General features: G+C 43.6%; 2 protein-coding genes across 15 annotated transcripts in view; one reads left to right on the forward strand and one right to left on the reverse strand.

Moving 5' to 3' along the window:
- The window catches only part of LOC124294944, a 209,850-nt gene that overhangs the window by 110,039 nt on the left and 77,049 nt on the right, over nucleotides 1–22,762 (forward strand). For 7 of the 8 annotated variants that reach the window (XR_006904841.1, XR_006904842.1, XR_006904840.1 and 4 more), the window contains one exon: nucleotides 5,572–5,672. The exons of the other annotated variant lie outside the window; for it this stretch is intronic. Coding sequence is in view for 1 of the 7 variants with exons in the window: in XM_046742601.1 (XP_046598557.1) it covers nucleotides 5,572–5,672 (101 nt within the window). In the remaining 6 variants the exon portion in view is untranslated. The remainder of the gene's footprint in view (nucleotides 1–5,571; nucleotides 5,673–22,762) is intronic. 8 annotated transcript variants of the gene reach the window in all.
- LOC107221027 (teneurin-a) overlaps nucleotides 1–22,762 on the reverse strand; it is a 504,979-nt gene that overhangs the window by 100,011 nt on the left and 382,206 nt on the right. The window lies entirely within an intron of this gene.

The following is a 22,762-nucleotide window of genomic DNA, read 5'->3' on the forward strand; positions in this document are numbered from 1 at the left end:
TACGTGTACTTTGTAGATTGTTCCGTTTTTTTTCCCCCCCGTTCTTTTCTCCTTAGCTTGTCGCAAGTTTTTACCGTCAAGATTCAACGAGCAATTCCCGGATTCATTCGTTCGATTTCTGGTATGTGTCTGCAGCAGCGACGGTGGCTTTAACACCGGCATGCCCCAAGAGATAACGCGTTAAGCTAGGTAAAAGGTCCGTTGGGCTGCTTTCGATTTATATATATCTCGACGTAGATGACACGCGAATCGCGCATTAGGAGGATTTATGCGTAAACAGGGAAGCGGGATCGATGCCGGCCCGACTTTATATACCCACCGAGCAAATGAACCTTGTCTGCTTCGCCAAGCTTCGCGTTGCGTTGTACAAAGGAGATCCCGTCCTGCAATCTCTTTATCGTACTGCAGCGGGGCACAAAAGCGCACGGAAGAGAAGAGAAAAATATTACAGTAAGCAATTACAGCTGCATACTGCGCCGGTCGGACGATGAACCGCGGGGTAAAGTAAAGATTGAGTTGCTGCAACGAGGTGCAACTTTAATATGCGCTCGTAAAGCTACTCGGCTATTTATCGCCACGATTACGAATACGCGCTGCCGTTGTATGGCTTTTTAACTTTATAACTTGTCAGTTGAGCTGGATGCTTCGGCTTGTAATACTTGCCCAATGATTGATTGCTCTAAACAGCTTGTTTTTGGAGATAAATTTTTATACGCGATGCGCTGGCCAGAGCAGTCAAATTTCACCGAAACAAGGAACTCTTTGTTCCGTTCTTTGACAGTCGTAAAAAAAATTTTTAAGGGCATCGTTGCGCGTCAAACGCGATAATATATGACAAGCTTCTGAATATAGATATTGATAAAAAATCACGATATTAAAACAATTGAGAATTGTTAGGCTTGACGAGCTTGAAAAGTAATTAATTTTCATGAAAAACGTGTGTGCAGCATATTCGTACGATTAAAGGAAATGATTCTGCAGGTTTCGATGTAAAGTATTATTATTACATATACCCAACCCCGTAGCGCAGAATCACTCTGTGTGTTTTTGTGCAATTCAACAAGCTCAACGAGGCACTCGAGTGTTTTTTGAACATCGATTACTCGTTAATTGAAAAAGTGGCCCCCGTTTGTAAAAGCTCAAATCCCGAGTCACAGGCGTACAGACGTGTCTATAAAATTCTTTCAATCACGAGTACGTGTAATAAATGGCTTATAAAAGTACGTCGAGTCGAATAATCTCGACCTCAAGCACGCGGAATTGAACTCTGGAGGAGTTCGAGGATCGCTAAAGTTGGCAGGGCACGTTGGAGGTGGTAAAAGCCTGCATAATTGTACACAATGCACTTACCAACCCGTCCGGGGAAAACGTGCGGACGTACCGCATCGTTCGTAAGCTGATAAGAGTTGTAGTTAAAGTAGCACGTATATATACGTACGCGCGTTACACGCGTTTCTGGAAATTCCATTACGCTGCACGGGACCTGCATTTAATACGAGAATTACGGTGGAAAAGTGAAACGCGAGAGAGGAATAGACGGAGCTAAACGGGAGAGAAAAAAACTATGATTAAAAAAAAAAGAAAAAAGAAGACAAAGTACAGAAAATTAATGAAAATTGTTTATTTCTTTTTTGCCCAAGAGCGGAGATAGTCAAAATCAAATCCAAATTGATCTTTGCGTACGATTTCTCGTATCGGCTCGGAGAACACGTGACTCCGTTTTTATTGCGACGAGGTGAAATCGCTGGTACATACCTTGAAACCCACGGATTTTTAACGGTCGAGCTTAAAACGTCGGCCTCCCGTCGTCCTGACAATTTTACCGCACTCATTGGCGTCGGATGCCGGTCGGCGTTGGTCTTTTCGACAAATTAATTATCCCTCGGGCCCTTGGTTTACTGCGATAGAAGGTATGCGCGTATCGCAGGCACGTAGATACAGTTTGTATACCTCGAGGAGCGTCAAGCGCGTAGATGAGATTCTTCCTTCCATGCATCAGGCTCGTTAAAAATATACGTTCAAGGTGCATCCGCATCGAGGGCGATTAACCTTTGACGTTGTCGCAATTAACCTGCCACTTTAGGAATTCAAATCCCTCTCGGGCACAACAGACCCAAGTTACTTTCCACCACGATCGCGGGCGGATCTGAAACCCAAGTTCCATACCAGCGGAAATACAACCTTTCCGGATCACCTTTGATTGTGATCATTTTCAGAGAGAGATAAAGAGTGTCACCCTTTTTCGGGCTTTGGTACTCAAATTGCTTTCTAAAACTGTCGACGCGTCTTTTTTCCTTCTCCGATCGTCTCGAGAATATAGCGGTTTGTTGTTACGTTTCAGTGAAACGCGTTAAATTTTTCACCGTGTTTTCAACAACCGATGATTACGTACGACTAACGGCGAGTTTCCAAGCCACGATGAGAGCGTGTCCGGGTTGAAGTGGTGACGTTATCACGTATTCACCCCGATAGTACGCGGGGGTTAATATCTTCGGAGCAGGACGGGACGTCGGCGGTTTTGTCTATATTAATTAAGCGGTTGTGTAATCGGCGAGTTTCTTGTCGCTCGGGCTCTGGCCGTTCCATTAGCGGCAGCCTCGTAGCTTAGCTTCGGTCTTAGGCGGGTCGGCAACGACCGGTAACGGCCAGGACCGGTTCCGCAACAACGGAACTTGGGGTAGGTCAAACCCTGGGTTACCTTGAAGTCGGAAAATACCGCCCCGCGAACTGGGACGCAGTTTCAGCGTGTAATTGTGTCGTTAAACGGTTTTAATGCTCCTGCACTCTGGCTCTTTTGTCGCGTTTCAATACGCGTTACCCAAAAGTTGCACTTTCCCTTCGGCAATACGGAACGCCGGATTTACAAACTTCTTTCAACGTTCAGCGCGAACGGTGAGAAGAAACGAGTTTCGACGCAATTTTTTTGTCAAATCGGTGATCGAATCGAAATCCAAGTAAATTACGTACAAGGGTACGATATGCATTTTGCATACAGGTAAACAATGCATCAGATACCACGTGCAAGCGATTACGCATCGATCATCGAGTACGTTAATCGTTGAGCAAAAGTACAGAGGTCATCGTCCGGAGACCGACGACGATATGTGGGGCTGTTTTGGTCCGGGAGTATAATTGGGTCTAAAGGGTTATCCAATTAGTAATTATCACCGGGAACAGCTATGGCACAGGCCGTAAACTCCACCGTCTCAATTAAGTCCCGTGTTACATTGTGCGGACCGCTGCAGCGTTGCTTCTAAACGATACTCTCCAAGTTTATAATATATACGCGTTTCCAACGAGTACAATACCCGAGTGGTATGTACGCCAAGGTGAGCGAATTCGTTTTTCGAGGAGGAGCGAGACAGATTCTCGGTCTTAATGATAATGAAAAACGTAACCGGCAATTAGGAGGGCCGCCTAAGTGTATAAGACGGTAATCGCGGTTTTCATTGTCGTTTTAACGAGTTTGCGAACTTCGTAAAAGTGCTTATACCCAATTATCGCGCGTCGCAAAGAAATCCGTTCACCACAGGCTCTCTCTGCAAAGCTCTTTTGTACAGGTGGGCTATACCGGACGGATAATATAGCCGTATTCCAAGTGGATCGCGCGATTTTATCTATGTATAAACACATTATACACACACACACAAACACGCACACGCACACATATACGTAAATAATACTTTTTGCAGCACCATCAGCGCGTTCGAAAACGCGCACGCGATTGAAATCCACAGAAGCTGCAGTGTTTGTAGTTTTCAATTAACTTGGCGCCTGTTTCAACCCCCCTGTAGCACCCTTTCTCCCCCTCCTGCTCCGGCGCGACCCGTAATTACGTTACGATTATTCAATTTGATCGCATTGTTCGCCGCAGCCGGACTCTTTAGAATTTCTTTATTTTTATTTCATCGTCATCGTCACGGTCGTCATCATTTTTCTCCCTCGTTCGGAGTTTCAGCACTGTAACTACGCCATGGAAAAGCGTGTTGCAGCATCTGCGGTTAGTGATCAGTAAGCCAAACAAAGAGAGAAAGAGAGAGAGAGAGAAAGAGAGAGAAGAAGAAATAAACCCCTTAGTCTTCATTGTTCGACAGAAGAAAAAAATATGTCTCGACGGTGAGTGTAAAAAATTCAATCTCGCCGTTACCATTGACGAAAATATATTTCGAATGGTTTTCACCGCACCAAGTTCCAAGTCTGGTAAACAAGTTTTCTTTCACCGGCTCAGACTTTCGTAATAACATGCACAACCGAACGTGATCGGTGATAATAATCGAACGTAATTAGTTTTATTTCTTCCGAACGAAGAAAGCAGAAATAAAAATTTACGATATTGTTCCCGCCGCTTTTGCCATGAAACAAAAATCGTTCCATACCCTCCCGCAGTCAGCTACACACACGCGCGCAAACATTTACGCATTCGGGGTACCAACAGGCTGCTGCTCGTATACGGTATCGGGGGCACAAGTATTATACCTACAGGGGTTGCATATAGGGGTGTAACCATACAGACGCTCGTGTTTCGGCGCGGTACCCCGCAGCGATGGGGCTCAATTTGTTATTGGGGCGTGTTTGAACGGGCCTATTTTTTCACCCCACCCTACCGCACTCTCCGATCTCAAGTGCCATCCCGGCACGCCACAGGACCGTTGAAATATACGGGGTGAGAAAATCAAAGCCGGGTGTTGCAACGGTTTATACTCACGTCTGCGAGTGTTTTGATTTTGGTAATTTTCCTCCTCCTAAGTTCGTCGAACGGGAAAATTGGAAAACGAAGCTTTTGCCCGGTGCTCGATAAGAGACGAAGAAGCTAAACGTTCCGAACTAACGACGCGTACGCGGCGTTGAGTCGGGATCGGTGATGAATCGGTCAATCGGTTCGACGTTGGGCGTCCTTTCGCGACGGGTTTATTTGTGGATGAAAAAATTCAGAGCCGAGGCGCGAACCGGGAGACGTGAAACTCCATTCCTATGCCAAGGCTGGATGGGCTGTCAACCTTGACGGGAACCAAGCGGTATTCCTGAGTGCCTCCGGGAGAGAATCGCGCTCGTCTTCGCCTGCATCTTGCCGGCATCGAGGCCTACTTCGCACCGTCAAAAGGGATTCCAAGACGGAGATAGAGAGTCGAGGGAGAGGAGGAGAGACGGAGAGAAAGGAGAGGAGAACGGAGAACCGGGTTAGAGTCGCGGGCCACACACAGTGGCGTATAATGCACTTGGTTCCTCGGTAATTGAATTATGGGCTAAAAGCTTCGTCAAATGTTTGTCCCACCCCCGGCTGCCGCGGCACCGACCCCACGTCATCGGACCCCCAATGATATTGTTTCGAAATTGTGTTATTTCCGTTCATTAGATTACCCGCCTAGCGCCAAGTGATCAATTATCCGTAACGCACTTTTTCCCGTCAATATATTTAACCGCCGAGCCGAGCGGGATTGTGCTTTCCTTATTACCAACTTTTTTCTTTCTTTCTCAGCTTTTTTTTCTCACACGTACCTTTACCCGCCTTCTAATTTTCTTCCGGAATCCACGCGCCCAACGATCGCTCAAACTTTATCGATCTACTTACAGGTCCTCGAAATTACGGACCAGATATTTGGACGGCTGCGGGCTTCTGGAAATATCGGCACGACGCGAATGGGATTCTCCTTCCGTTATCGATTTCGCCCATGGTAAGTACCAGTGATTTTAATGTTTCCACATCCGGTTAGAGTGGGTATGGTATAATACGCAATTGGAACAGAGAAGAAGTAAAGATTCGTTCTCGACAGGCAGGGTGAATAAAATTGAATTTATTAGACTGTCGGAATTATTACTACATTATTATTATTATTATTATTTTTTTCCTTTCAAATCGAAGAACTTATGACACTTTGACGACGCTGTCGAAGTGCCTTTTGGTATAAAATCGTACAACCATTACGTGAGAATGTTTTTATCGTCTCTTGTTGTTTTTTTTTTTCTTTTCTTTTCTTTTTTTTCCCCCCTCTTCATTCAATTTTATTTTTATTAACGAATCAACGACTGCACAACTCCCGGTTATACTTCTTACTCTTTATGCCCAAAGTTTACGATCGATTTACCCGATATACCATCAAATGTCGGAGGATGACGCGAGCCTGGCAGCCCGTGAAATTCATTCTCCCATTCGAGTATTTCCAGCGGTCGACTTTGGGCTATGGAACTTTCGTGTTCCCGGGCAATGAACAAACGAATAAGAATTAAGTAAATTGGTTGTACGCAGGAGTCGGGTTTTTACGGCCTCGATAACGGGCGGATAAATACAGGTGTTGGGACCGGGCTGCTGGTGCCATGCGTCGAATTGTTCTTGGATATCGTTTACCCAAGTGCCCGGATACACACCGAAAAACTTTAAAACGAATTTACACCCTTCCCCGTTGCACGCGTGCATTGACGAGTTTTATGGCGTTCAACTTATCCGTGGCGTTCGCCTCTCTCACTACGCGGCTGCATGTTTAAAAGACCAATGAACCCGACGAATGCAAATCGACGATACAAGCAGCGTACAGAGCTGGACGTTTATGCCTTTTTCTCGTTTTTTTTTTTTTTTTTTCAAATTTCTTTTTCTACTTTTTTTTTTTACCATTCACTTTAATTAACAGCTCGAATTTTACACCCCGCATGCGAATCACAATACAAGCCTTGTTCCTTTTGTCTTCGACGATCGTGCACGCGGTGATCGGATGCATTGCGTGCACTCCATTCTTTTTGCAAACGTGCCTGATGTAGGTAACCTGGAAAAAGTTACGAGAGTCGCTTGAAATTCAGCGAGTTATTATTATTTTTTTTTTTCCCCCTCTCTCTCTCTCTCTCTCTTTTGTTCTAGCAACAGCAGCAGCACGAGATCGTGAGAATTTAAAATCGTGACTTTTCTCGCGAACCTTGAAACGTTCCAATCCATCGCATTCATCCATCACGGGCGTGTTTGGAGCTTGCGTTAAAGCTTCTGGTTAGGTGGGTAATTTACTCAACACGGATTTGCGATGCACGGATGTTCTCTAATTCGTCGAAACGGCATTAGCACACGTCAACCGAAGTCGAGATCCTTAGAATCCGAGTTGATTATAGAAGCGAAGGTTATAGCGGGACTGAGGGTTGTTTAAATAAGCTGCCTTCTCGTTTAAACCGATTCTGTATTTCTAATCCAATATACAATAATCCCCGATCATTCTCTACCTTGGATCAGGCGGGAAAAAGGAAAAGGGAGAACGAAGGGAAATTCGCGAAAAGCCCGAAGTCTCACCCTTTGCAATCATCTCTATGTAAATAGGTCAAACAGCGCTGTAGGTGTACATTATAGACTTATATCCGTTTTAAGGGTGTCGAAACTACGATCAACAATCCGACAAACATTTAACTCGCGTCGATCGAGAGAAAAAGGGGGGGGGGGGGGGGGGAAGAGAAAAGGAAATTTATATCTCCATGGTGAAATTTTATGGGATTTCGAGAATTCGCGGGAAGTTCTGCACCGAAAACCTGGAGAAAATCGGGGTACGATGACTAGTAGTGCAGGGGTTGTTGCCACAGCGCGACCCTTGACCGCGGGGAGAAAACAAAGGTTTCCTAGTCTCCGGATCGAAGCGGAGGAGGACATTGTGCTGTGTATGGATATGTGTGTGTGTGTGTGTGTGTGTGTGTGTGTATGTGTGTATGTGTATGGCATATGTGCACCGTATAGGCACATGGCTCGGCGTTTGCACGCATCGCCGTAGCAGCAAACCAAACAAATAAGTGTCGTGGCAATGGTTCTCTCGCTCGCCACTCGTGAGCCTTATGGTGTGATTTCTAAATCACATTCAATTTCTCCGGGGAATTGCGAGGCTTATTGTTCGACCTCGACGAGGGTGCGGAGGAGCGACGACGACGAGCGAAAGACCAAATTAATCCCACAGAGGCGACAACAACCGGCTTAACCCCGTGCACCGATCACACTTAGCAGTCCTTCTATTTCTGTTTACCCTCCAGCATTCTCAAGATCGAGACGAAAAATCCCTCAGGAACTGAGGCTTTTATCTCTTTCCCGACGATGGTCGAGCTTTTCGTTTGTACACGTACGCATGGTGCGAAATCGAACGAAGCTTGAAATTTTATTGAACAATTAAACTTGCAGCATTATTATCGTACGGGAATGTCTTTATCCGAATAGTAACGTAACCGGTGAGCCGATTCTCGAAAGCGAGATTTGCTCGCAGAGGCGTGAACATAAACACGATGTTTACTCTGTGCGAACTTCGCCTCCCTCCCCCCCCCCCCCCCCCCCCCCCCCCCACCCCCTCAGCCCAAAGTTTATCGTCAGTGTCGAACTCGCAACGGTGAGGAACGCACGTCGCGAAATTCTTGTATCTATCCGGCCGTGTGTACAAGAGTATCGGTAATCTTAACCGAAACCTTTATTAATACGTCGTACGTCAGCGGGTATAACGTGAGTGTCGAGAGAATTTTTGTGCACTCTTTCCGTAAAAGCTTTCGTTGCTTCGGTTAATGGACACCCTCGACGGCGGAATGTGACGGGAAAAATTTGTCATCTTTGTGCTTAATTGTGACGGTGTTGGGTTACGAGTGAATGTGGCTGGCGATTCTCGGTTGCACAATCGACGATGGAAGCGCAGGATATCCTGAACGATCGTCGTACTCGTCGTGGTAAGTAGGTACTTAACTTGCGTATGAATAATCTGCGGGAAATAATGGGTCGATGCGTGATTATTCGTTTTTTTAATTTCTTTAAAATTTCTCGTTGCGGGGAGGATTTTAATTATCGTGCGTATCGGAGAATCGTTTCTCTTCCATACCTGCGCAGACTGTGCTCGAAGCGATTCCATGTATCGAAACTTACCCACTTCATCCCGGGATACAAAAACCAGGGATTTTAGGCAAAGGTCAAAGTTCGCGTGTTTTCTATACCCGACACAGTGTGAGCGGAATCTAATTTTCGAGGTAGTTTGATGCGAGCGAGTTGAAATTTCGGGCAAAGTTCGCTCCGTCGGGTTAGTATGAGCCATGCGGTATCCGAAGGGACCGGAAGGACGGACGGACGGACGGACGGGCGAGGCGACGTGGGCGATGGTAGATCGTACCTTTGTGACCCGATTAAAAGGTATTTGTTTAGAGAAGCGTGGTCGCAGCCGCCCGTCCTAATAACGAACCGGGCACGGCGATATCGGCGATATGCGGGAACGACGTCGGGTTATGGAAGGAGGACTCTCTACTAGTATAAATAGAGGACGGGAGAGAAGACCACCCAGGGGAGAACGGCGATACGTTGCTTGGTTGGTTGATCCGACGGACACTCCTCCGTCCACCGTCCCGGGCGTCGCGACGCCGGCGTTTATTCCGCCCGCAGCTTCACCTCGTCGGATACCGTTCGCCACCGGAACAACATACACAGCCACCGGGGACGCGGTCGAGAAAACGCTTCGGTGAGCTTAATTCGGTTGCAAATTTAAGCACCTTTGTTCGCGCGGCTTGGATTCTGTGCGTTTTTATCTTTCTTTTTGCATTCTTTATTCTAATTTTGACTTTTTCTTCTCTCTGGTTTCGTCTCGCTACCCAAATCCTCTCTTTCTGTACCGTAACACCTACAGATGAAAAGTTTCGTTTTCACAGAGTATAGAAGTTATCGTTTTATTCGTATTTTCTAACGATCTTCAAGCTCTGACAAACAATTTATACGTTCGACTTTTCAACACTGGGATCAACGATACGCGTGAGAGTATTGATCTGTTAGACTCAGGCATTCGGTTTCTTTGCGAAATTCAATGAATCAACCTGTCGCCGAACGTGCACTCGAGAGTTTTTTCACAGTTCGAAAAAGCTTGAATTAAATTCGGAGCTGAAAGTTGTATCGCGAAAATTTTGAATTATGAATTTGTTGATATCATTTACGGGTCCACGTCGATATTTGCTGTCGTGAAATATTGAAAACTCTGGCCGAGAAGGGCGAAAGGGAAAGAGAGAGAGAACCGAGGGGGATCATCGTCGGAGGTTCTTTAGGGATCTATTGAAAACGCGTTACCGGACAAAGTTTCGACTCGAGGAGGCGCGAGCGTCGCCTGGCGAAAGGCCATTCATCACTCGTTTCTTTACGAGCAACTCGCTCAGATTACAAGGGGCCCCGGAAATAAAAAAAAAAAAAAAATACACTCCTAGGCCCGGTGCTTTTGGGTTTGAGCGATGGCGGCTTAGCGGTTAGGCGCCGGTGGGATATATTACCGAAAATTAAGTACTCCGCAACCGCACAGCCGACGTCTCTCTTTACGCTCTGCACCTATACCGCCATCTTTTTGCAAACCTTTTTACCCGCGCCTCAACCCTCGACTAGTTCGTTTTACCCGCGAAAATACGAGGGGGTTGAAGAAAAAAAAAAAAAAAAAACGTAGAAAAAACGTCGACAAAAACTCTCCGGCTCTTCGCGCAAGACTTCTTTATTATCCTCGTTCAAGAATCTTTATGTAAGCCACGCATCTTCCAACCAATTCTCAACCCAATTATTACCCCCCCCCCCCCCCTACCCCGTATTAAATGTTACGCACAAAGAGCAAAAAATTTTGTCATTCGGCTTATATACGTCTTACGCTCGGTATCTATAATTTCCTCCAATCTAATCCACCAGACGAACTTGAAAGAAAATCGCTTCAATAAATTACAATCGAATTTTTTTTAAGTCTCTTTAAAAAATGAAACGTTATCTCTGACTTCAATTCATTTCTTCAGAAGTCTAGACGCAAATTTTAGGCGGCAGAATAAAGAGCAATGTAAAGAGAATCTATTTTGTGTCAGGAAATAAGGGTAGAGGGAGGACGTTTCGTTCCTGTTGTTGCGGTAGGTTTTCAGGATTGAAATTATTCGCGAAACCGAAGTGATGAAAAAATTTTTCCACATCGCATCGAGCAGAAAACTCCCAACTTGGCTAGCAGCTTTTCTTCTCGTCAATATTCGCATTATCTTGCGTTGAACTCGTTATCGTGCCCTTGCAAGCTTCCACCTCCTCATGGAAGCACACTTTTTGAACTCTCCCCCAAAACGCGTTCGTAAGCCAGGGAATCTAAAGGGCGTGACGTGTGGCATCGTCCCTGCATATTATACTTCGATAGGTAAAAGATTGGGCGGTCGGCTGTCCGTGAAGGATTGATGGATGACGGAGAAGGAGGAGGAGGAGGAGAAGCGATACGATACACGTGTTGTCCCCGATAACGAGGTTGCATTGTGTTTCGGAGTCGGGTGCAGTGAGAAAGAAGGCTGCGTTTATACGAGGGAAAAAGAGAGAAGTTTTTCTCCCCGCCTTCACTTTCATTCGTAAATTATTTCCATCCTCCATCGGACGTTGATTTTGTTTGTTTAAATTTTTTTTTTGTTTCTTTTTCCTTCAACGTTTGTTTATCTCCATGTTTTTCTCTTTCATACCCCCGAATACCGTCCTTTAATTCCTCTCGCCGCCGACGAAGTCTCGCGTTATCTTTCCGGGGGTTAGCGTGCCTCCCACTTTTCCTACTCTGCCTTCGGGGCGAACAACGCACACGGTTATCTTCGCGGACGTAATAAGGTTAGGTAAGAATGCCGGGGACCTGCGGGAGGCGGTGGGGGACCTCCTTCAAAGCAACGATTCTAATTATTTTGCGGGAAATTCCTGCCGTTAGGTATTTTTTTTTCCCTCTCCCCTCCCCTTCCCGCCTCCGTCCTTCACCCTCACCCTAACCCCCCCTCACCCCTCTACTATCCCGTTCCCTATTTTCTTCCCGTCCTCTTTGCCCCGCACATAGCCCGGAGGCCCACGGTTGTGGTTTGTACCCTGCGATACGCGGAGGGAAAGTATACGCGCGTGTAATGTAAGAGAAGACTCGTGGTGGGGTTGCCGGTATTATAAAGACTCGTGCGGTGCGGAGAGGAAAAAGCAGCAGCTTGCGGAGGACCGAAAGTCACCCTCTGGGCAAGATCGATGCAGTGGCAGAGTCACGGTTACTCGCTAAAATTTGTTGGATATTTTTAGGGATAAGGAAAATGAGCTTGGAGATTTTTTTTTTATCTTCTTCTTCTTCTTCTTCTTCTTCTTCTTCATCTTCTTTTTAAACAAAAATATCTACGCCTCTGGTGTGGCCGTGCAGTGTTTGCCGTTAGGATGAGCTGTTTGCCCGTCGAAAGTGCAACTCTGTGTTTCGGGTTGAGAAAAACGTGACGAGGAGTCGCTGGTTTGGATTTTAAAACCCTCAGGCTGCTGCTGCTGCTGCTGCTGCTGTTGTTGCCGATGCAGCAGCGGCTCGACGCCGTCGACGATCAGAGATCTGTTTCTCTGTAATTGATTTAAGTTCGACGCGATGTTGTTTTTCGTTTCGCTTGTGTAGAACGTTGCGTAGCCGTCGTTGCTTTCCACGGTAGAGAGGAGGGCCCGTCGAGTCACTTGACAAACAGAAATTAGAAACGTGAAAATGCTCTCACGAGAAACAATGCTCGGTATACGCCAGTTTCGAACGTCAGGCGGCTAGAATGGAAATGCTTTTACCCGAATACTACCCTGTGTTCGTCGAGAGGATCGACGCCGAACCCCGATTACGGCTGTATCCACTCCACGCCGTACAGATAATCAGAAATGAGAGCGAAATTTTCACCCCTCTATACACGTGTGTATATATATATATATATATATCATTGGAACAATCGGGCCAATCGAACCTGAAAGAACGTCTTATACGCGATTATATTTGAGTCCCTCTTTGAAGATTGGAGATTTCGTTACGTATACGGGGGACGCCTTTTTCTACTCGCACTTATACTTTTATTGCTTATAATTTAAGGTTAGGTGCGAGCCAGATAATATATCAGGAATCTTTTGTGTCGCGATAAAACTGTAATCAAATCCATCAATAATCCAATAATAAATACTTTCATTCTAAATGGACCGGGAAAAATGCGTGTACCTTGTACCCTCCATCTTTCTCTCTCTCTCTCTCTCTCTCTCTTACTTCGATAAAAGCCCCTTAGTCGGGGGACTCGGCTACGACGTAACCTCGCGAATCGACTCGCGCTCCCTATGTACATGTACAATACACATACACGGATCTGTGAAGCTGTATAAAATATGTTTCAAAGCGTCGCGACGACCGTCTGCTCACTTTATATATGGTCTACATGTATATAAAAACACTTGTCTATATGCATCGGTGCACTTGTAGGCGTCGTCTATCGTCGACGCACAGGTCGTCCATTTAGCCAAGATTCAGAGCCGGTAATGAAATTGTATTGACAGGAAACCGGGGATGAGAGAAAGAGAGAAAGAGAGGAGGGTGAATTCATTCGATTTTCCCGAAATTCTATTTCACTTCAGTCTCCTACGTTTACTTATTCCATATATTTTTTTTATCTCATTTCTCCCCCCCCCCCCATCTTTTTTTTTTTTTTTCACAAAGATTGGAGTTATTTTTTGTATTTATACGTGGTTTTACCCCCTTTTTGTCTTCGGTTTTCTTCTTCTTTTTTTTTTCATTTTAATCAATTTCTCGCGTCTTTCGATTCGCAGACTTTGCGCTTCTAAGGGATGAAATTCGACTCTCGTAGGCACGTGTATAGCTATAACATGCACCGCACGATTCATCTTTTTGCCCTTCTTACACCGTCTATAGTTTAGTGAAAAAAATTTAGTCGCGATCGTTCAATATTTCCCACTGAGTCGTGATGAGAATTTTCAATTTCATCGCGCGAGCAGAGAATTTTCGTACAGATACTGCTGTTATGTTATAGCTATATTTATTCTTCAAAGACACGTTATTCGCTTTTAGGAATTTACAAGGTGAAATCGTGACTGCAGCGGTAACGAAAAACTATCAATATTACGTACAACTGCAGCTTATAAATAATGACGAATCGATAGCGAAAAGTTGTGTTTGTTTTAACGAATTTCCAGAATTTGATATGTTTACAAGTGCAAGTTATTAAGAAATTTGAGAGAAAAAAAAAGTATAAACCAGAAAAGTATAATTATCCAACCGTGCAAGTGTGAGTTTTTTTTTAAAAACCATTTGTGCATCTATCAAGAATCACTCGAACGAATCGCGCATCGTATTCCCTGTTCTCCATGTACTGTAAAACTCCACGTCCCATCGTATATCGCTCCGAACGTGCTCTTACAACTATGTAAAAACCTAGCGTACAGATTTTGATTCCTCATCTTTCTGCGTATAGCTATAACGTGCGGCCAGGTTTTAGGCCATACTTCGTTACAACCGGATCAATACTGTCAGGACTAGCAAAAAATCGCAAAGAAATATGTCGACAAGGTTTTCCAAGTGTACAAAAAAATTGATACGAAATAGGTGGTGAGCTTACTCAGGACTATGACTCGAGAGGTTAAGGTCACGAAAAAAAAAAACGTCTTATACTTACGTGCGACGCGTGACGCGTGCTTAAAAAGCTCGTCACGATAGGATAATTAGACGGAACGACGGTGAAGCATGAGAGAAGGGAAAGAAAAAAAAAAGAAACGTTACTACCGTCCTCATTTTCAGAGCACGTGGATATTTCGCGTGTAAGCACGTGACGACGCGACGCGACGCCGGCGTCGTTCTGCCTCCTCGGCATCCGTTCGTATCGGGGGTGTCCGCTGGTTGCCAGGGTGACGGGATACTGCAGAGAGCGACGAATCGCGCGTTACCTGGGAAACTCGGTGGCATCGTCGTCGTATCGGGAAAAGCGGCCGAGGTTGGTACGTCGCTTCGTATCCCTGATCGAAGGAGGACGACGATCCATGTCAGGTTATATGTACGTATAATGTATGTATGTATATATGTATGCATGTATATGTATATACGAGGGGGAAAATTGAACCGACCCCGCGTGTTCTCTAGCTGATCCTGTTGCTGATCCCGATCCCGAATGTCATGTCGTCTGGTAATTATATCGACGCGAAATTACGGTCCGGGGCTACTCGAGGATCGTTCGGGCAACCCTTCCGAGAACGACCCTTGCGCCTCTCCCACACCGAAGTTTCACCTCTTTCATACAAATCACCCCGCCTATGCAGGGATCCATCCACCGCGTCACATGTAACGTCGGCTCGATTCTTACTTTGGGAAAATCAGACTCGATTAACGCGATCCCACGGGACGTCTTCCCGACGGATCGCTTGTAATTAAAATCAGCTGTTCAATGCAACCCGTTATACGTACACAGGTCTTAGCTATACACGTGTACGCGGCAGTGTTTCTCGATATTCGAAAATCATCCCTCGTTGGTCTTTAAGGGATTTTCATTATTTTTGGAAACAACGGTGTACATAAGAGTTTGGAAATTATTTCCCGCTATGTTTCTCGGTATTATAACGAAGTTTCGCACAACTACATATATGTATATATGTATGATACATTACAGTATAACAAGGGTAGGAACACCCTTGAGCACGTTAATTCTGAAACTCTCTTCACTATTTGCACTTTACTTTTGAGTTTCGGAACTAGTGCCTCGCCTACGAATATATATATGCAGCCGTACATACACATCCCTTAGTCGGTTTTCTCGGTGGCTATACTTTCCACCACCACCATTACGAACACCGTCGTTCGGAGGAGCCGTTCTCTTGTTTAAACACCGATGAACTTTTATGCCAACGAAACCCAACGACGACGGAAACATCCTCACGCTTTAAGCTCTCTATTGTTCTTGTTCGGAATCGTGGCAAAAAAAAAAAAAACACTGCGGAGTATACGTATGTAATACCTGGTAGATAACCAAGTCACGTGATTTACAGAGTCCGTATCTTTGGTTTGAAATTTGAAGAACAAAGAAAAAAAAAAAAATGAAAGAAGATGGACAAATCCGCAGTAACATTGCGGAGTGAAAAAACGATTTGAATAAGAATAAATCGCAGAGCGATGAAATCGAAATAACGCCTCAAGTTTGGGTCAGTTTTGCGGCGGTGAATTACGAGAAAGACAATTGGAGGGGGTTGAAGGTGGCGTAAGCCGAAGACGAGTGACTGCTGTTCGTCTAGCTTAGGAAGCTGGGGTGGTGGGTGGAGGGTGGAGAGGTTCGTAATATGAGTTTGTGCTGCCCGTGTAACGCGAGGCAGATCATAACGCTTTCTCGTAATGCGGGCCATCTGTCTGGATCGCGATTCACCGTCGATGAAGGTGTGTGCGTGTCTCTCACGGAGTAGAATTCGAGGTATTCCAGGTCTCGGCTCGAGTCATTGGGAAATCCGAAAGCTTAATTTCCCGTGAAATTGTACATTACATGTGCCTATACACGCGCGCGCACTCAAATACCATCCAAGACTTGTCTTCGTTTCGTACATGTTATGATCGTGTGTATTTTATCTTCAATTTCTGTACCACCACCGCAGGGGATATTCGGATCGTTTATTTCTATACGTATTTCAAATTATCTGATTTTTTTACCAGCTATTCTTACCGCGTATTTTATGTGAATCGAAGGAGAAATTTGTTTCAACGGAAAAAACAAACGGTAACTGTGCTCGAATCAATCTTCCAATAATTTACGTTACAGTCGTGCCAGTAAACTCAGGAATCAGATCAGCCGATCGGTTCCTTTTACTTTCGAGCTTTCAACCCTCTTCGCATTTCACCCGCAAGACGCAGTCGAAACGAAAGCTTACTTTTAATCGGTGCAATGTTTGCCCCGAATCAATTTCACGCACACAAATCCTTTTGTTTTCCACAGACGAATATTTCAACATTTATTCACAGCTGGAAATAAAATCGTGTCCGTGCAGTTATTGAGAAACCAGAATCTCGCGATGAATTAAATTTATATCCGAGGTACGATTCGTATTGCATTAATTGTGGGATCGGAGAGAATGGGGGACGTAATTTCGTTAACGGGGGATATCTTGTGAAAATATAACCGCAACCGCGAATTCGACGCGACTCGGAAAACTGTTTATAAAGACTAAATTGGAATTACCCTATCTTTCGTCGGCGGTGCCCACTCGTGTTTTGTTACGTTACAAACCCTTCAACCCTTTACGTACACACACCCAACCCAACCCCCGGTGAGAAAACTTATTTGCATGACACCCTTATAATACTTATACGTACACATACATACACACGCACACACACACACACATATATATATATTGCGAACGTCAGAGAACGCCTTATTTCGCGTACAATCTAACCAAGCCAGGGCTGGCGGGGAGGGGAGGGGGGGGGGGGGCGAAAGAGGGATGCTTATAAATACAGAGAAACGCATAAGTATCCTTAATATAATATATCTCGTTGAAATTTCGCGGATCAAAGCTTGGCCGGGGTTCTACTTTGATACCGCGAAGCATTTCGTCGCTCCTCGCGTCTCTTTACATGTATATTGCACCCAAACTTTATTCAATTTATAACAACTTTTGGTGGATCCAAATGCGCAAAAATGTTTTCTATACTTTATAAATATATAGAGGCGGTGAAAAGTTTTGGGAAAATTATTGCGATTAAATTCTCCGCCGTTATCGTTTCCACTTTTTTCTTTTTTTCTTTCTTTTTTCTTTTTTTTTTTTTCTTCTTCTTCATTCTTTTCTTTGGTCGAGGGAGAATAATAATAATGATAATCATCCACGAGCGCAATTCTTTCCAGCCTTTTGCTCCGCGGGCAAGTTTTACTCGCTATCCGATCCGCGTTTTACTCCAACACGGTGTCTATTTTGAGCCGCGAATGAATGCGACGTCTTTTTTTATCCTCCTTTTTCTTCTCCACCTTTTCTTCCTTTCTTCTTCAATTCTTATCTGGATGCAATTATGCACCCTACACGAGGGGCCGCGCAGCAGCGATCAGTCCGGGAATTGAGCACGGACCGATTGCTAAGCTGACGAGGGGATCTTTTAGCGCCAGCTAGGGTGGGTATATATATATATATATGTATACTACTTTACATATCATTCCGTCGTCGAATAACTCCATCTTATTGATTGGCGTAGGCTCAAGAGGGGTTTGGCTGGGTATTTTTTTTTATCTTTCTTTTTTTTTTTCTTTATCTTATTTCATTTCATTTTTTCTCGTTTTTATCTCCCTCGACTCGAACAAGCTTTTGTAAAACTCATCGACTTGCGAATTTGCGTAATCTATTAATTTATCTGCAAACCGGATTTCTCGGGAACAGCGTAGTAGTTGCGGTCTATTTATTTTTTTTCTCGCGTGTTTTTTGGTCAACGAAGTTGGAGCAACAAAAAGGAAAGTTTCGACGTGTACGAACGTGGTAGTGGAGGGGAAAAAATCAAAAAAAAAAAAAAAATTGTACCAATTAATTACGAGCCAGGCGACGTTATTCTTACCGCTGCATAACTCAGCTATTGCGGCTGCAATTATACGCTGTATTATAAGTGGCCCGAAAATAAAACTCTAAAGAGAAGTTATGGAGCTACAGAGGAGTGAGAAATAAAGTGACTGAGAGAGGAGACGAAGAGTTTATGAGAAGGGAAGATGCATAAATGAGTCATTGCCGTGTCGTGGTTTGACTGCTTTTTCATTTCTTTATTTTCCGAGTTGTTGCTCCGTTTTTTTTTTTTTTTTTCTTTTCGTCTTTCTTTCCCGCCCCCGTATCTCAAAAGCTCCGCTGCAGCGGGAAGAGAAATATGAGGACAAATATTGATATCCGTCAAATTATCATCCCGCATCGCGACGCCGTCCTCGCCGTTTCCCCCGCAGTTATATAGAGATCAACGTCGAGAGTCGAGAGAGTCGGGAGTCGTCGGGGACGAGGAACGCCTCCTTATCTCTCGGCGTCGAGTGCGTCTTAAAATAATCCTTACCAGTGCAGCACCCCACGCTCGAACGAGTTGCACCAGACCGAGGGATGCTGCATCTTGAGGGCCCTTTTCTCTAAACCCCCCCCTCCCCCCCCCCCTGGCACGCTAATGCTCGCCTCGGTATCTAACAAGGGCACTCTTTTATGCACCGGTTCTTAGGTTTCTCTTAGAAGTTGTTTGTTTTCAATCTTGTCATCTTGGAAAAATAAATCATTTGTTTCTTGAGGAGGTTGCTCTTGGCTTGGGAATCGAGACAAACCTTTAGTGGATGAATTTTGTTATTACGGGATAGCCTTACGTTGAGCTTTTTAAGCTAGGAAGAACTGTTTTAAATTAAAAAAATAACAGAATTTTTTAACAAGAGTTTAGGTAACGATATTTCGTTTTGTGTCGCTTCAATGTTGTTAAAAAATGTACGGTACAAGTTTGAACGATTTCACTCTGCGAAGAAGCAATTTAGTCAGAAAAGTGTTTTCGACAAATTCGTGGAAAAGCTCTCTCTCTGTTTTTTTTTTAATTTTGTCACTTCCTTGAATATTTAATTTTACAACACTGCATCGATAATCATTAGGGTCAGTAAATTACAATGTTGTAATGACCACCTACTGATAAAAAGACATTTTTTCATTGTCTGCAGCGACTTTAGGAAATAGTTTTCTCCATAAAACGAACGATTGTAGAATGAAATTGAACGATTCTATTAGTTTCAACGACTTCGAAGCGGTTTCAAACTAAGCATTAATATCTAAGCTTTTGTTCATAATTCCACTATTACTTTATAGTTTTTTATAGCTTTAAGATCTTGTGATAAAAATAATTTGACAAATTTTCAATCCACGAATATTTCCTAATGTAATTGATATAAAGTATTGGTTTTCGGCCAATCAACTTCCTTGATACGCATTAAAGAAAAAAAAAAAATAAATAAGTAAATAGATAAATAAGATAGAAACGCATCCAAACGTCGATTTGCCACACATTGCGGATCGGTTAAAAAGTTGCAATCAATTTGATTTCGACGTTGAAATGGTAAAAAAAAAACAGTAATATTTCTTCAACCCCTTTCTTTCGTTTTATATTTCCCTTCCTCTTGGCGTGTTTTTCTCGATCCATCTTCGTCGGGTGGTTTTAGATGGATTTAGCGAGGCAGAGTAGGTATAGCTGTATGGAAGGGGTTAACGAGGTGGCGAATCTCGTAATTCTTATGCGCCCGAAGCGCGGCCGGGTAAGATCGTAAACATTTACGGTTCTGCAGCAGTAGTCCTGCGCGTGAAAAAAAAATAATAGAAAAAATTATATATATATATATATTATAAAAAAGAAAGGAAAGAATATGAAAAAGAACAGAAAAACTACAAAGAAAAGTAACGTCGTCGTAGGAATTATTTTTGACGTTGGGCAGGTTACCCCTGCGGCAACCAGACCAGCAGCCGCACCCCCATTATCGCGGATAATTAAGGGATTTAATATTCCAAAGTGTTGAGCCGCGCGCTGCGAACTCTTCGCTCTCGGCGTGTGCATAAAAAACGTTTCAGAAATTAACTCGCCGCGCTGCCACCTTCCATATACCACCACCACCTTTTCGCAGCACGCCTCGTACCTACTCTGCAAGATTGTCTGTCTGTGTCTCTCTCTCTCTCTCATCTTCTTGGCCCTCTCTTTTTCCTGCAAAACCTCCGACAAGAGGGTTGATACAATTTTAACCGCGAATCGGAGGTAAAAACGACGAGAGAAAAGTGTTCAAAGAAAAACGGGTTAGAAGAGGACGGTGGTAAAAAATGGATACGAAAAAAAAAAAGGAACACTCGGATCCCCGAAACTGGTGCAACCATTTGTCTGAATTTAAACAACTTTCATCCCTTCCAGCTTTCACGGTGCTTTTTTTTTATACATTTAATTATCTCACACTTTCTCTAGTTTGATCTAATTTCTTTGATATGCGAAAAATTTTACGAAATTCTAGTATTATAGGTATCCATTTACACTGAGAGAAAGTTTTAATTGCGGTCACCGCTCAGTCCTCAGCTATTTTCATTTTTTACCAGAATCGAAAAATATAGTTCTAGGTAGAAAATGAAAATTAGTTTTGCAACTGTTACCGGAAATTCTAGTATCCGTTACTATTCTTTCTCATTGCGATCACTGTTGCTATATTTTCTTGCAACTGTTGCGAAAATTTAATGCTCGCGCAAGAATAAATTGACGTTAAAGCCTTGGTTAACTAAAAAAGTAGAGTAAACCGAAGAAACTGATTTTGCATTGCAATTACCAAAAAAGGATCGACGATAGCGCAAAATGGTTAGGCGTACCTCGTTTTTCGTAATTCCAACAATATTCAAACATTTTTTTTAACGATACCTTTTTTACTCAATTTTTCTAGCTACTATAACAAATGAAATTTTTCTCAGTGTACATACGTTGCAGGTATATCAACGCTTTAACGGGATACAAGTATCACTACATTTACCGTACAAGAGAGTTGTTAATTTACAAAATCAGGTTGCAAATATAAAAATTTGCAATGAAAATTTTGATTTTATTAAAATTTGTAGGAAAATTACAAAAAAAAAAAATAAAAATTTCAAATTACCAAACTGAGTCGACAATTTATTCTATTTTCTAAATTGAATAAACGGTAAATGTACGATGAATTCGCTCTTCCATATCCGAGTAAAATTTCCGTTACACTGTAGGAAGTTTTTAAAGAGTGATAAGGCGGCGTTCACACGGAACTTTCGAGGCTTGTCAGGTTCGTACGGCATTCAGACGCAGAGGCCGAGGCACATGTGCAGGTTGTTAAACGTTTGTCACCACTCGCTGGGGTCGCCACGGGCGCCAGACAACGACGCGTAAGAGGATGTTTTATTTAAATTGGGCGCGGAATGATAATTGGCCAAGGAACTTGCCTCGGCCTCGTTCCAAATTCTCCTCTCTTTTTATCTCACCATCCCTCCCCCTCGACACCCTCCCTTCACCGTTTTCCCCCTCACCCTCGTTCTCTTTCGGCTTCCCTACGGCAAGTTTTTCGACCGAAAGTTTATTGTGGTTCAGGATCGCGTTTTAGACATTCTTCAAATTCCACTCCGCGGTTCTTCCACAGCTCTCGCGTGCCCGTCAACCGCGTCGATGTTTATACACAACGCTTGAGATATTTGGAAACGGGATATACGGAGGCTTGAACAATTTTGGCAAACGGTCTGCTATGTATATATTAATACTGTCCGTATAAACGCGTTCGTCCAGTCGTCACCCGGATAATTGTCAAAATGAACAGAAAAAGAAAAACACCAAGAAACAAAAACAAACATTTATACGCGTAAATAAATAATTAATCAACTTGTGAGATATTTTTATTTTCGGCACGCCAATTTCATTTTTCATAGAAAGTATCTGTAGACTGTATACGTATACTTACGTCTGTACATGTGCAAGTATTTTGATATAATAATAATAATAATAATAATAATAATAATAAAAAGTTTAAAAAAAAAAAAAAAAATAGAACCGCCGTAACTTCACGTGGCAGATCGCTAACAGTCTAAAATTGGATTAGATCATGTACCTTTTCGTAGAATGCAAGGGAAGAAAAGTTTTAATCAAAACAAAAGCATCGCCTGCGTAATAAAACGGACGAAAAATAACTGTGCAAGCACAGGGTCTAAATTTTTATACTTACGGCACATCGTTCGAAATTTGTACAAGCGTGCATAGAGGCGTCGGTTCAACTATCTTTCTCCACGATTCAGATTGACATTTCTTTTTTTTTTTTCTTAAACTTTTACTTTATTGTTAGAATTTTTTTTACACTCATTGCCGCCACCACTCGCCAATCGTATTGTCCAATTTGCAAAGTGCGTCGCGCAGCCGGCGAGGATATTTATTTGAAAACAGAGCGTGTAATAATATCGGTGGTATACAAATTACGGTGCAGATTGAGTTGTCGCTTACATTGCTTTATTGGATCAGCGGACTGGAGGAGCGAACGAATCAGCAATAGTCGA

This window comes from Neodiprion lecontei, chromosome 6, assembly GCF_021901455.1.
Source record: "Neodiprion lecontei isolate iyNeoLeco1 chromosome 6, iyNeoLeco1.1, whole genome shotgun sequence".
Taxonomy (NCBI): Eukaryota; Metazoa; Arthropoda; class Insecta; order Hymenoptera; family Diprionidae; genus Neodiprion; species Neodiprion lecontei.